Genomic DNA, 14,733 nt, shown 5'->3' with positions numbered 1-14,733 from the left:
TTGTGTTACCAATCAAAATTTCCCATAATCAACAATATGGCAACTAGCCATGAGAAATTTATGAGTGGAAATAAGAAATGTATTGTTTCTTCCCAGATTTAAACAATTCATTATTAAGTAATGGAACTCAACAACCTAATATGCACTAATTCCTAAATCTTCAAAAAAATGTTTTCTAGGCAATATACTCAATCTTTTGTTTAGACACATGCAAGGGCTTGGTGCCCACTAGCATGTAGGTGGGCATGTAGAGGACCATGATAGATGAAAAGGGTTATGTGGAAAAACAAAAATTATTTGGCCATGATTTTGCATAATGTGTCGTTTCATTTTACCAAAACCTTCCATGAGCTTTGAATTTAGATTCAATTATGATGCTTGCATCAAGCATGTCATTATCAAACAATGAACATTAAAGCCCACCATCCAAAAGGCGCGAACAGGATGGAAACTTATGGAGTGTATAGTGGATGAATACCCACTTGTACACAACAGTTTTTCCCTCTGAAAATGTGCTCTTTTGCACAGAAAAAATTCATCATTGTTTCTCTTTTACATTACACTTCGTGTAATACAATGCAATGCTCGGGCTGAGCATGAAAAAAATAAAAAAAATGTGAACTACATAAATCATCTTGCGCAAGGTACAAGTTTCTGAAAGAACTTTGGTCTCCTTCTTTGACTCTTGGGATGTTTTGCCTGTAATGAGACAACTTTGTTAGGGTCGATAAGAGGACAACTACTAAGAACCTCAAATTATGTCCATTGCACATCCACAAAACTTGAATCTTTATTGTAGTCACTATACTCAACCATACAGTTACGCGTGCCACAAAATCCACTATAACAATTGCTCTGTTAATTTCAAAATACAAAAAGCTAATTAAAAGAATATATATCTCATACTTTTTATTTGGGTGGCAATTTTTAAATAGCATAACTACAATGAAGATATGCCATGTCAAAAACAACGTAGGATATACAAAATCCATGTCTTGAGAAAAGAAAAACCTATAAGAAATCCATGTGCACCTAGGAAAGTTGAAAGGAAACCTATTCTTTGTTTGACATCATTTGATAAAGGACGATTCATTCAAACATCAACATCAACAGAGAAAAGTCAACTCAATGCCCACGTAAGCTTTTAGTTAGCTTGATAACTTAACAATGTGGCCTAGATCCACCAATGTTGTCAGATTCAAACTCTTTTAAGACTCAGTTGGCCTGTGACTCAAGAAGACTCTTTTCAGACTCAGTAAAGAGAAAAAATACTCAAAATATGCTCTGGCAAGTTTCAAAGGAGTTTGCATAGTTTCAAAAGAGTTTGGCGAGTTTCAAAGGAGTTTGAAGAGTTTTAGAGGAGTCTGGCAAGTGGGGAGTATGACAGAAGAGTCTCTAGGAGTTTTACCCTTTTCACCAAGAATCATCATGACTCGAGGGTCCAAAAAATAGTCTAAAATACTGAGATCCACTTTGACTTGACTTGGTGATTCTACATGTCGTCACTGACTTGACTAAATGAAGCAAAGACTAGTAAGAAGCCACATTGGGATGATAGTGACATTAACAAATTTAAAAGGTTCTAACAAAATTATTTATTTGAAAGTCAAGCTAATGGTGCTAAAAGTTGTAACTGAATAACAATCTTATTAAATAAATGTAAATCTTTAATCTAGTGGAGGTGATCTGATTTCTTCGATCTCAAGTAATCTAAACCAAAGTTAAAATACTGAACCCGGGTTCTCCAAAATTACAAACCAAATCAGAACCAGCAAAAACAATGGTGTAAAAAATAGCTAGAAAAGAAAATATTCAATATATATATATATATATATATATATGTTGCACTGGCTATGGGGATGGGGGTACAGGGGGGCGAGTTTCTGGGACGTCTAGAGCACACCCCCAAATTTCCAAGGGACGACAAGTGTGACAACTAATTTTTAGATTTATTAAAAAATTAAAAGAAAATTTAATAATTCACAATAAACATGAATGATAAATTAAAATATAAAAATTAGAACTATTACTAATTTTGAAATTCAAATTACAAAATAAAATACTAAAGTCTAATACTATCTAATCATCATTGTGCATCACAAAAACAAATCTCGTCATCATTGCCCATTGTCAAGAACTTAAGAAGTATTATTAGTCTGCTACAACCTACAATCTACTACTGTCTACATAATCATTCTATGATGCATGATGAATCATTTCAAAATTTAAATAGCAGCTAAACTTTAAAGACTAAAAGTAAAATTTAATAAAACTATAAACATGAACAAGTCATTAAAATTTAATTATAAATCCCAAATTAAGAGTCTAGAAATTAAGAACCTTGCGGGACCTGTCATCAGTGTAATGTATATCATAATCATTCAAAATCATTATTATTTATAGAGCACAAAGAGTATTACCATCCCATTTATTTACCTTATAACATTAAGTGTTAAAGATGAGTTAGCCATTGTAATGCTTATTTCAGGAGTAACAAATGTAATGTACAAAAGTAATAATGTCATACAATGAAATAAACTATATATAATAAATTATGTTTATGTTAATGTATTCAGGGAATTAGTTGATTGGTTCCTAAAATGAATAATGGAACTTGCTATGTATAGAGACAACACTACTAATTTAGTAGCGCATTGATATATCATCTTATCTCTCATCTAGTCTCTCCTGCTTGTCCATTGCATATATTTAACATGGTATTAAAGTCATGGTGATTGTGGCATAGGGAAATTTTGAACATTCATGCCAAGAAAAGGTTTGTCACAAACATGGAGAAAGAGACAAGTTCAAATTGAAGGCAAATTAATTCATGGAGTATAGTGACTGTAAACATGAATAAGTTATTAAAATTTAATTATAAATCCCAAATTAAGAGTCTCAGACTTCACCTTGTCGCTCAATTCTTACCTCACTTGCAACCTTCGCTCGAGTTCTCTCAACTTTGTTTACCTTTATTGCCGTGAATGGAGTTCTTTGTTCAACGTTTACCTTCGCCCGTCATCTCAGGCTTCGCTCTACTCTTACCTGCAACCCTCGCAACTTGTGTTTACCTACAACCTTCGCTCACTTTCAGTGTTTACCTGCAACCTTCACAACCTGTGTTTACCTTCATTGTCATGTCTCTGTAACAGTGTTTACCTTCGTTGTCATTGTGTAGTGTAGTGTGTAGTATGCGGTAGGTTTAGTTTAGTGTGTATGTGATAGGTTTAGTTTAGTCGATAGGGTTTAGGTTTCAAAATTTGTTTTTTAATTTTTTGACTTTAAAGTTTAGAAATTAGGTTTTCAAATTTATTTTTTAATTTACATTTTTTTAAAGTTTAATGTGCATGATATTGGGGGCATCCTAAAGTCCCCTGAAAAGTCCCTAATTTTTTGAGGGACAACTCTATATATATATATATATATATATATATATATATATATATAAACAAACACACATACACACACACACATCAATGTAAACCATTAGACACCAAATATGCAAAGCTGGACATTGTACATTGAATGCAAGGATAAAAAAACTAACTTAAATCGAGATATAAGTTCTAAGCTAAATAAATTTTTGAAAGAAAATGCATAAATATTAATGGTTTACCCATCAAACGTGATGATGCATCCTATTCTTTCCCAAGAGTTTTTGAATTTGGTTGTGTCTTCATTTATAATTTGACCTCATTTGTAAAAGTGCCCCCCTCAAATTATGAAAGTTGCGACCTTTGAAACCCAAACCACATGCATCTATGGAATCTAACATATGTTGATAATAGGGGGCATGTGCACCATTGAAAGAAATCCCTAGATCATACCTCCATTGACCAATGTATTGGAAAGAAACATAGTTGCAGTGCTTCTATTAGCTATGAGTGGTGGGATGAGAACCAAAGTTTGTATGAGGTGCAAGAATGAGTCAATCAACTTTCTATTTGGGCTGGGTGTGGCATCATGCTAAATTGGAGGGATGAATCTAAAGGAATCTCTATAAGATAATAATAAAACAAACAAGAGAAATCAAGATTGTTGATTTGGGGTAGCATCGGATGTGCTCTAGCCACGGAAATTGGTGGAGAGACTAAGGCACATGAGATCTCCAATACCCAGAAAGGGTTTGGGCAGATTCTAAACAGTTTGGGAGATATTAAAATAATTAATATTTTTAATGGAGTGCTTAAGTCTAAACTTCGGGAAATTAAAATATTAATGTGAATTAATATAAAGCTGTGTTAGAATGGTCCAAAAGACATGGATCAAACCAGATCTAATCTTAGCCATCGATTAGGGACTTAATTTCGGCTTTTGATATGTCAGCGAGAAAAGTATAAGAGGAGGCTTGAGGGTCACTTGGAGAACACACCAGAGTGATCAGTCATTCTATTCTCTAGAGCGGGGTTTGCTAAGAGAGATAGAATCAGTGATCAGTTGCAGCGAGGGGCAGTGAGTACGAGGTAGAGAGGCAGGGACAGTGCCAAGAGACCAGCACAGAAGTAGAGAGAGGCAGACGCAGAGCCAGAGGGAGCCACACAGAGGCAACAGAGACTGCGCAGAGCCAGAAGGGGCCAGCGTCATCCATGCAGAAGTTGCAGGAGTGATGCAGAGAGGCTGTGCAGAGCCTCAGTGGGGTTACACAAAGGGTTTCAGGTTGATGCAGAGGCCAGCAGGGCTGACGCTAGGCTTCAAATTGTGCTAGAGAGGGATTTCGTGGAGCAGGCTTTTTGAATACCTGTTTTCGAAGAGAGGTATAGCGGCTAGATTTTTTTATCTCTGTTGGGTTAGCCAGTTTGGCACCCAGTGTACTCAGAAAAGAGCTGCTTAATAATAAAACCCTCAGATAGTTGCACCGGTTTTCCCGCATTGGGTTTTTCCGGGGACATTAGTCCAAAAATAATGGTGTCATTTGTGTGCTTGTTTCTGTTTCCTTCAGTTGATGATCTGTAATGTGTTGAGCATGCACTTGTATTTATTTTTAGTATTTACATGGTAAATAACTTGTTAATTAACAGAACAAGTAGGCAAGAATAAATCAGTAAAGTGCATGGAGGGTTTCTAACTATTAGACTTAGAAACTTCAACAAAGATAATAATGTCAACCTTAAGGGTGAATATTTTTTGAGGGAAATGAAGAAAACTACTTTTTTTAATCGTATTTTCAACTTATTTTCTTATAAGTTTACTCAAATTTCAAGTGTAGGCACTTGGATGCAAAATTAAATTCAACATCCAATGAGTACCTACTCTGCATACTTTTGATAAGCCCACAATGAGATAAACTAGAAATACACTCTTTTTTGTATATTTTTAGTTTATCTCATTATGGGTCTATCAAAAGTATGCATAGTGGGCTCATTGAATGCAAAATTTAATTCTACATACAACAAGTGCCTACGTTTGATATTTGAGTAACATTGAAGTAATTGTGCTAAGCATAGAACATGCCATTGTTAACTAAAATTAACATGGTACCAGAGCCCAGATGAAGACAAAGCCCAAGTAAGAGAGAGAAAAGAAATCACCAAGAAAGGTTTATTGGACAATTTTCAATGGCTTCTTCATCTTACTTCAAGATTGAGGACAAGCTCAATGACAAATCTGACTATCATGCATGGAAAATGACTTTGGAACTAACTTTGGAGAAGCATGAAGTATTGGACTATGTGCAGGGAAAAGTGGTGGAGCCTCCTTCAAATGCACCAGTTGTTACTAAGACGAAGTATAGAAAAGGCGAGGTCAAAGCAAAGAAAATTTTGGTTGATTCTATTCAAAATCATTTCGTTGTCTATATTTTTGATTTAGGAACTTCTAAGGAAATATAGATAAGCTGGTTGAGACATTCAAAGTGAACAATGCAAATCGAATCCTCTTTCTCAAAAACAAGTTGAAGGACATCAAGATGGATAAAGGAAAGTCCATCCAATAGTACTTCATGAGGATCACACAAATCAAGAATGACCTTTTCTCTATTGGAGAAGATATCGCTGACAGGGAGCTCACTCTCATTGCACTTGGGTGTCTTTTGTTAAAATTTGGCAGCTTAGGGATGAATTTCTCCTAGAAGAAATCATATCTTTCAGTTTTGTTTGAACCTCATATAATAAAATTTCGTTTCAAACAATTCTAATATGACTTTCCAAAAATAGTAAGTCACATCTCAATTTGGAAGTGACTTTCCATAAATAGAAAGTCATGTCTAAATAATCAAGGATGATCTCGACATATGGAATCCACTTAAAAATCTAATTGTGAAAATTTGGCTAACCCCGAATCCTATTGTAGCAACTGGTGTTGTTTTTTCTATTTGTTAATTTAATTCAACAAATTATTTGTTGTGTGCTACGGAAAATATCGAAACAAATACACTGCAACCTTCACAAAACAAATATTGTGGAAGAAATAAAAACGCTGGAAGAAACAGATGCACACACAAAATACACCGTTATTTTTGGACTAAGTCCCCGAAAAAGTTCAACTCGAGATAACCGGTGTAGCAGCTAAGGGTTTTAATATTATGCAATAGTGAAAATTTTAGTACAAACTATGGATGCTTAAACTAGCAATCCAAACAGAGAAATAACTGGAAATAATAACAAGTGAAAAATTTCTCACTTCACAGGCAATCCACACTGACCTCAACTCGAATTGAGCTGCTCCTTGCTCCCTCTGCGTAGTCACTGTGTTAGCCTATGTTGTTACTGCGTCCCACAAGCTTAGAATTGTGTCTCCTCTCACTGTCTCGTCAGCTACTGTCTGGGAAACTAATATTCTTTGCCTTTGGACCCTCAGCCCAACTTTTGGCTCAGAATCTCGACTTCTCCCCAGCAAAACGGAAATCTGCCCAAGAGGGTTATGCGCTGCCTCTCTGTGGCAATCACTGCCTCTCTGCAATGTACTCGCCAGAACTGGAAAAGCTTCTTCCGACCTCACTATCTATTCCTCTCTCTCATTGCTTCGACCTCACTAAATCACTTCTAACAACACACAACTACTAATCTAGAAAACGATTTTGTAGCAAAATCAACCTACTCAAGTGTGTTCTCTAAGCCCCATCAACTTTCTTCTTATAATCCTCTATTGAGACTTCAACAACCATGATTAAATCTTAATCGATGACTATGATTAACTAGAAATCGATCCATGTGCTTTTCTAGAACATTCTCACCATGACTTAATTAATATTGATTAATTATTCATATTCCTTAAGTTTAGACTTAGGAAATATTTAAAAAAACGACTAATAATCTAATTAAGTCACTTCTAGGCAGAATTTCCAAAAACGATTTCTGGGTTTTCAAGCTCTCATGTATTCTAGCCTCTACAAAATTTCGTAGCTAAAACACATCCGATGCTACAAAAATTAACACAAATCAATCATGATTATACAAGTCAAGAATTAATATATTTATCCTTACTAGTAATATTATTATTATTATTATACTATTATTTATAAAATAGTCCAAAGTCATTTACCTTTAATGGATTAATAAAAGACGGATTCTCTGACAGAATAAGTAAATTAAATTGAGAATCTCTTACTTGGAAAATTGAACCTGTCTCTTGGAATAAAATAGTAACTCCACACTTGAGAGAATGTAACTCTCCCTCACTAATTCAATGTATGACAAAAATGTAACTGATCCTCATTAAATGCACTTGTAAGTACCTCATTCAATTTGATTTGTAACTCTCACCAAATATTCTCTCATGTCTAAATGTAACTCTCTCTCTCTCCATAATTCGAATTCTAACTCGTCAAGGCAAGTGTATCTCTTTCTCTATTCTTGGGATGAGTTACACTTCTCCTCAAGTAACTCCTCCCTCATAGAATTCAATTCTCCTATTATTGGACAAAGGCATGAATTCATTTTGTAACTCCTCCTTTCTCATCTATTTAAGGAAGAGCAAGTGAGAGTTGAGAGTAACATGTTCATTGTGAAGAAGAAGAGTTAGTGTTGAGTGTGTGCAAGAGAAGTATGAAAGCAAGTGAAGAGTAAGAGCAAGGGAAGAGCTAAAGCAAGTGTGAAGGACAAGATCTGATCAAGGGAAGGATATTTTCAAGCAAAGAGCAAGAACACTTTAGCTGCAAGTTGATCAAACATTGGTGACTTTATTGACTGTGTGTGTGTGTGTACTCTGTTGAACAATTGAAGAGATCTAATAAAAAAAGAACCATTTGGGTTTTCCCTTGTGGGTTTTGCCCTAGTCATTGGACCTAACTCTCAGTGTCTCATATTTATGCTTGGTTGTCTTCATATGATCCTTAAGTTTATATTCTATCTACAATTGTTGGTTTGAAAATTTGTGAAGAAGAATTTTGCATTCTAAATAACTGTAACAACATAGTACATTCAATTTTCTGCAAAGTAGATTCAATTTTCTGCATAAAACTTTCAGGTTTCTGCAAAGAAATTTAAAATTTCTACATAGAACTTTCAGATTTTAACATGGTATCAGAGTCTTGCTAAAGACAAGTCCAAGGAGACCAGAGATCACCTGAAGAGACCCCACTTGCTGCGAAATTTTTCTGATCAAGATGACTTCATCCTACTTCAAGATAGAGGAGAATCTAAATGATGCTTCAAATTTTGGTCCATGGAAAGCAAGGCTAAATATCACTCTTGAAGAACACAAAGTTCTAGAATATGTTGAAGGCACAATAGTTGTTCCACCAGAGAATGCAAGTGCTGCTGTCAAATCCAAATATAAAAAGGATGAAATCAAAGCTAGAAAAGTTACCCTTGATTCTTTTAGTGATCATCTCATTACTTATGTTTCTGGTTTGAAAAAAGCTAAAAAATGTATGACAAACTAATTGGCATGTTCGAAATTAGTAACTTGAATTAGATTATTGCCTTGAAGAATCAGCTGAAGGACATCAAGATGAAAAAATGAGAGACGATTTAAGCATACTTCTTAATAATTACCAAAATTAGGAAGCAATTGTCAATAGTTGGTGAAGTTGTACCCAACAAAGAAATGGTGTTGATTGTGCTTGGATGCCTTTATCCTGTTTGGGAGACTTTTATCACCACCATCAGCAATATCAACACTATTTCCACATTTGATGAGCTCTAGGAAAGTGTATTCAAGAGGAAGTTATAATGATCTCCAGAGGGAGAATTCACATCATCAAGAAGGAAAACCTACTGTATTTTTAGCCTATGAAAAGAGAAAAAAGGTAATAAATATAAATTCGCTTTCAAATCAAAAAAAGGGAATGTGAAATTTTCGAGAATCCACCCGAATCACTACTGCAGCGACTGATTAAGCTTCTTCTATTTGTTAAATTACTGAACAAATTATTTATTGCATCCTACAGCAAATACCGAAACTAATACATTGCAGCCTTCACCAATTAAATTAAATGCGGAAACAAGAAACTGAGCAAGAAAGAAATACACAACACATGACACTGTTATTTTTGGACAAATGTCCCCAGAAAAACCCAATGTGGGAAAATCGATGCAGCAGCTGAGGGTTTGTATTATTAAGCAGTATTTTTCTAAATACAATCTTTGGATGCCTTACTGGCTATCCAATACAGAGAATCTAACTGGCAGAAGATTAGTGAGAAATACCTCACACTATCACTGGCAATCTGACACTGATCCAGGCCCTGGATGGTTGGCCCCACACTGGCTCTGTGTAGCTACTGCGTTAGCCTACGCAGTTCTATGTCAACCTGTCTGGGGATCCGTGCTACCTCTTCCACAATCTCCTATTTTTTGGAGCTTCATTCCTTTGGCTCTCTGATCTCACCTCGGCTTCTGGCTCTGGAACTCGACTTCTTAGCTGAATTTTGGACTCCCTTTGAAGCTTTGCGCTTCCTTTGCGTGTCCCTACGCTGCCCAGTGTGGCCTCTGCGCTGCCTCTTCTGGATCTCTCTTTTCCTCCTCTGCGATGTATTCTCGGATCAGGAAACTCTCTGACTGGAACTATCCCTGCCCCTCACTACAAGAAATCACTTCGAACTTCTGTCTAGCAACTGTTGCACTGCCCTCTCTGAGAAATTCGATCTCTTGATCTCTCTTTGATGTTTTTTTTAAATGCCCATCGAAGTCCTTCTTATAATCCTTTAGTTGAGTAATCAATGGCCCAGATTAGATTCTAATCAGTGGCTCAGATCATTTGGACTCAATCTTTGTCTTCTTTTAGAAGTTTCACCCTCAGTTTGATTAATACCACTTGATTATTTTAATTTCCTAAGTTTAGACTTAGGCATCTATTTAAAATAATTAATTATTTGAATAAAACTGTTCCCGAGTGGAATTTCCAAAAATGATTTATGGGTATTGTGGAATACATGTGTCCTAGCCTCCCTACAAATTTTGACGCTTAAAGCACATATGATGCTGCCAGAAATCAATAGGAATCTATACATGTCAAAAGTTAGATGCTTTAACTATCAAAAGCTTGGTCACTTTGCTCGTGATTGTAAAGAAAGAAGAAGAGCACCTAAATTAAAAAACAAATCTAATTATAGAAAAGACTCTTCTGAAAATCAAAGTAAAAAGAATCCTAAAAAAACAAGAAATCCAAGATATAAAAATAATGCAACAGAAATTCAATCATAATATTTTCTTGTTTCTACTCTTTCCAGTTCTTCTTCTGCAAATTCAATTGATAGCTTGTTAGTTGATAATGGTGCTTCCAAACATTTTACTGGTTACAAAGAAGCACTCTGATCTAATTGAGAGGGAGACTAATTTAAATGTTATTCTACTCACCAATTTAAAGGTTATGGTTCAATTTCATTTTAGTTAGATGATAAAAAATCTATTTTTCTTCAAAAAGTTTTGTATGTACTATGTACCTAGTTTGAAAAAGTATCTTGTGTCCATATCTGATCTAGAAGATAAGGAATGAAAGTTGCTTTTATTAATGGAAAGGTTCTAACCTGGCCTTTGAACTCAAGTATGAGAGAAGGCTTCACTCTTGGATTAAGATGTGAAGGGATTTACAAAGACAATGGTTAACCCATTCATGCATTGGTCCATGACACTGATCTTCAGTGTGAGCTATGGCACATAAGATTTTCTCACCTACACTACAAAGCCTTACCTCATGTAAGGAAGATGGTTTCTGGAATGCTTGAGATCATAATGGATCATGAAGGAGTTTGTCTAGGATGTGCAAGTGGAAAGCATATAAAGGGACCATTCCCTTCAAGTAAAACAAAAACTAGTCAGGTACTTTAGTTCATACATTCTGATTTATGTGGACCTATGCATGTTACTTCTCTTAGTGGCTACTTGTATTTCATGATTTTTGTTGATGATTTTTCTCGCAAGACATGGATATTCTTTTTGAAAAAGAAAGGGGAAGCATTTGACATGTTCAAAGATTTCAAGGCTTTGATTGAAAATCAAACTGGAAAGTTGATCAAAGTTTTCAGATCTGATAATGGGGGAGAGTTCACCTCCAATGATTTTAATGATCTTTGCAAAGATGCCAGAATAAATAAAGAAACCATTGTTCCATACAATCCACAACAAAATGGTGTGGTTGAGAGGAAGAATAGAACCATTATGGAAGCGGTTAGAGCCATGTTGCATGATCAAAAGCTACCAAAGTTTTTGTGGGGAGAAGCTACAAATACTGTTGTTTATGTGCAAAACAGAACTCCTCATTAGGCCTTAAACAATAAGACTCCTGAAGAATTCTTCACTGGTAAAAGGCCTGAGGTGAGTCATTTGAAAATCTTTGGTTGTCCTGTATACTTCCATGTGCCAAAAGAGAAAAGAAACAAGTTGGAAGCTTCAGGTAAGAAAGGTATGTTTGTTGGTTATTGTGATAATTTAAAAACTTATAGAATTTATGTACCTGGTCAAAGAACTATAGAGTTTAGCAGAGACATAACATTTGATGAAGATGCAACTCTTAGAAAAGCAAGAGACTCTCCTCCTCCTCTTGCCATTGTTGAAAGACAAGTTGTTAATGAAAAAGAGGTTGCATTTAAGTCTGAACCAGAACCTGAGAATGAGCTTGTTGATAATCCAATGGGTTCCATGGATCCTCTAGATCCTCCACCACATGATCCTCCTACCAGAAAGAGACCACTATGGATGCGAGATACCTTGAAAGATGCTGCCCCAAGGGGAACATTCAGAGAAAGTAAGAAGCCAAGTCAGTTTCAAGGCTATGTTGCTGCCATGAGAAACATCATTCAGGAAAAACCATGCACCTTTGAAGGCGCTGCAAAACAACAAGTCTGAAAAGATGCCATGAATGAAGAATATGAGTCCATCATCCAGAATGATGTCTGGGAGGTGGTTCTTAGGCCTCAAGGTAAATTTGTTGTCACTTCCAAATGGTTGTTTAAGGTTAAATATGGTGCAGATGGTAGTATTGAAAAATATAAAGCTAGATTTGTAGCTATATGTTTCTCTCAAAAAGAGGGAATAGATTATGATGAGATTTTTGCACCTGTAGTTCAATATACTACTATTCAATTTGTTGTTGCCTTCGATGCTAGGTAGGGATGGAATCTTCACCAAATGGATGTGAAAACTGCTTTCTTGCATGACTTCCTCAAGGAAGATGTATTTGTGAAACATCCACAAGGCTTTGAAGAGCATGACAAGGGAACTCATGTATGCAAACTGAAGAAAGCCTTATATGGGTTGACACAAGCTCCAAGAGTTTGGTATGCTCACATTGATAGCTACCTAATAAAGTTTGGTTTCACAAGAAGTAGTGGAGACCCAAACCTCTACTTCAAGATAGTCCAAGGTATACCTTTGATTTTGGTATTGTATGTTGATGATTTATTCTTGATAGGAGGAGAACCTCTTATCCTCTAGTGTAAGAGGGAGTTAGCTTCTGTATTTGAAATGAAAAATGTTGGTTTGATGCATTACTTTATGGGTCTAGAGGTCTTTCAAAGACCTGGTGAAATTTATCTTTCTCAAGGAAAATATGTCGTTAAGCTTCTTGAAATATTTGCTATGGTAGAATGTAATTCCATGCATAATCCTATGCAAATGAACTTTAAGAAATTATGTGGCAAAGCTGCAGGACCTAGTCTAGCAAATCCCTCAAAGTATAGACAGCTCATTAGTGCTTTGATATTTTTGGTAAACACTAGGTCTGATATATGATTTGTTGTAAACACTTTAAGTCAACATATGATTGATCCCTTTCATGCCCACTGGATTGCTGCAAAACATGTACTCAGATTATTGCATGGAACTATAAATCTAGGATTGAAATATACCGCTAAAAATGTAAGACTTCATGGATATATTGATGCTGATTGGGCAGGTAACTCTACTGATAGAAAGAGAACTTCTATGTGTTGCTTTAGCTTGGGATTTGCCATGATCCCTTGGATGAGTAGAAAGAAGAAGTTTGTTGCATTGAGTACAGTTGAAGCCGAGTACATTGCTGCTAGCATGGCCAGCTATGAGGCAATTTAGCTTAGAAATATTTTTCGGGAACTATTTGAGAAAGTTCTAGACACAACAATTATATGTTGTGACAATAAGAGCGGAATTTTTCTTGCAGAAAATCATGTGCTTCATGACAAGTCCAAGCATATTGAGATCAAGTATCACTATATCCAGGATATGGTGCATAGAGGAGCAGTGAGGTTCCATAACATCTCCATTGATGATCTGATACATGACATTCATACCAAGCCTTCACTGAAAGGAAAGTTCTTGGTTTTTAGAGAGCAACTTGGACTTATGGACATGACCCTTTCAGGAAGCGGTCGCAACTGATTGAGAAAACTGAGTTGCCTTCACCCCTGTCAGAGCTCACAGGATTACGAAATGACGTCGGAAAGCTCCTGAGGATGAGGGACCTGTTGTGTAGTGTGTGCCACAACAGTAGGCCTTAGTATGCATCCAACCCACAGTTTGCGACGTGGGAAGAGCCACTTATCTAGCCAATACGTGTAGTGAGACTTGTTTGTGTGACTTGTCTAAGATGCAGGTGTTCCACCACTTAACACTTGGTTGTGTTTGATTCTTATCTGTGTCACTTGTTTGAGTCTTGTCTATGTGATGTCCGTGTTCTATCACCTAACTTTTGAGATGAAAATTGGTTGAGTGTAATCCTTGTCTATGTGACATGTGATGATCCTTTCCTTTCTAAATTTGTGTCAAGTGGATGATTCTTCTTTAGATTGCGACTTCATTGTTATAGACGTTACAAAGCAGAGTTGAACTGAGATGAATGAAAGAAATCAAAGGAAGCAGAGTTTTTTGATGCAGAAAGAAATTCCTCCCTAGCTGAGAGGGAGTGTTAAAATTTGGCAGCTCGAGGATGAATTTCTCCTAGAAGAAATCATATCTTTCAGTTTTGTTTTAACTTCCTATAATAAATTTTCATTTTTGACAATTCTAATATGACTTTTCAAAAATAGTAAGTCACATCTCAATTTGGAAGTGACTTTCCAAAATAGAAAGTCATGTCTAAATAATCAAGGATGATCTCGACATATGGAATCCACTTTAAAATCAAATCAATCATGATTATACAAGTCAAGAATTAATCCTTACTAGTATTAATATTATTATGATACCTTTAATGGATTAATAAAAACGAATTCTCTCATAAAATAAGTAAATTAAATTGAGAATCTCTTACTTGGAAAATTGAACCTCTCTCTTGGAATAAAATAGTAACTCTACACTTAAGAAAATGTAACTCTCCCTCACTAATTCAATGTATGACAAAAGTGTAACTCCTCATTAAATGCACTTGTAACTCCCTCAT

The 14,733-nt window shown here is 35.7% G+C and overlaps 1 protein-coding gene across 2 annotated transcripts in view; it reads right to left on the bottom strand.

The window, feature by feature from the left end:
- Positions 1-313: 313 nt before the first annotated feature.
- The window catches only part of LOC149243345 (protein STICHEL-like 3), a 169,548-nt gene continuing 155,128 nt past the window's right edge, over positions 314-14,733 (bottom strand). For both annotated transcript variants that reach the window (XM_089374490.1, XM_089374489.1), the window contains one exon: positions 314-699. In XM_089374490.1, the coding sequence (XP_089230616.1) occupies positions 631-699 (69 nt within the window). In that variant the 3' untranslated portion in view covers positions 314-630. The remainder of the gene's footprint in view (positions 700-14,733) is intronic.

Source organism: Pinus tabuliformis, chromosome 8, assembly GCF_031772625.1.
Source record: "Pinus tabuliformis cultivar Carrire ecotype Pingquan chromosome 8, CPIR1, whole genome shotgun sequence".
Lineage (NCBI taxonomy): Eukaryota > Viridiplantae > Streptophyta > Pinopsida > Pinales > Pinaceae > Pinus > Pinus tabuliformis.
This window is presented reverse-complemented; position numbering and strand designations above follow the sequence as displayed.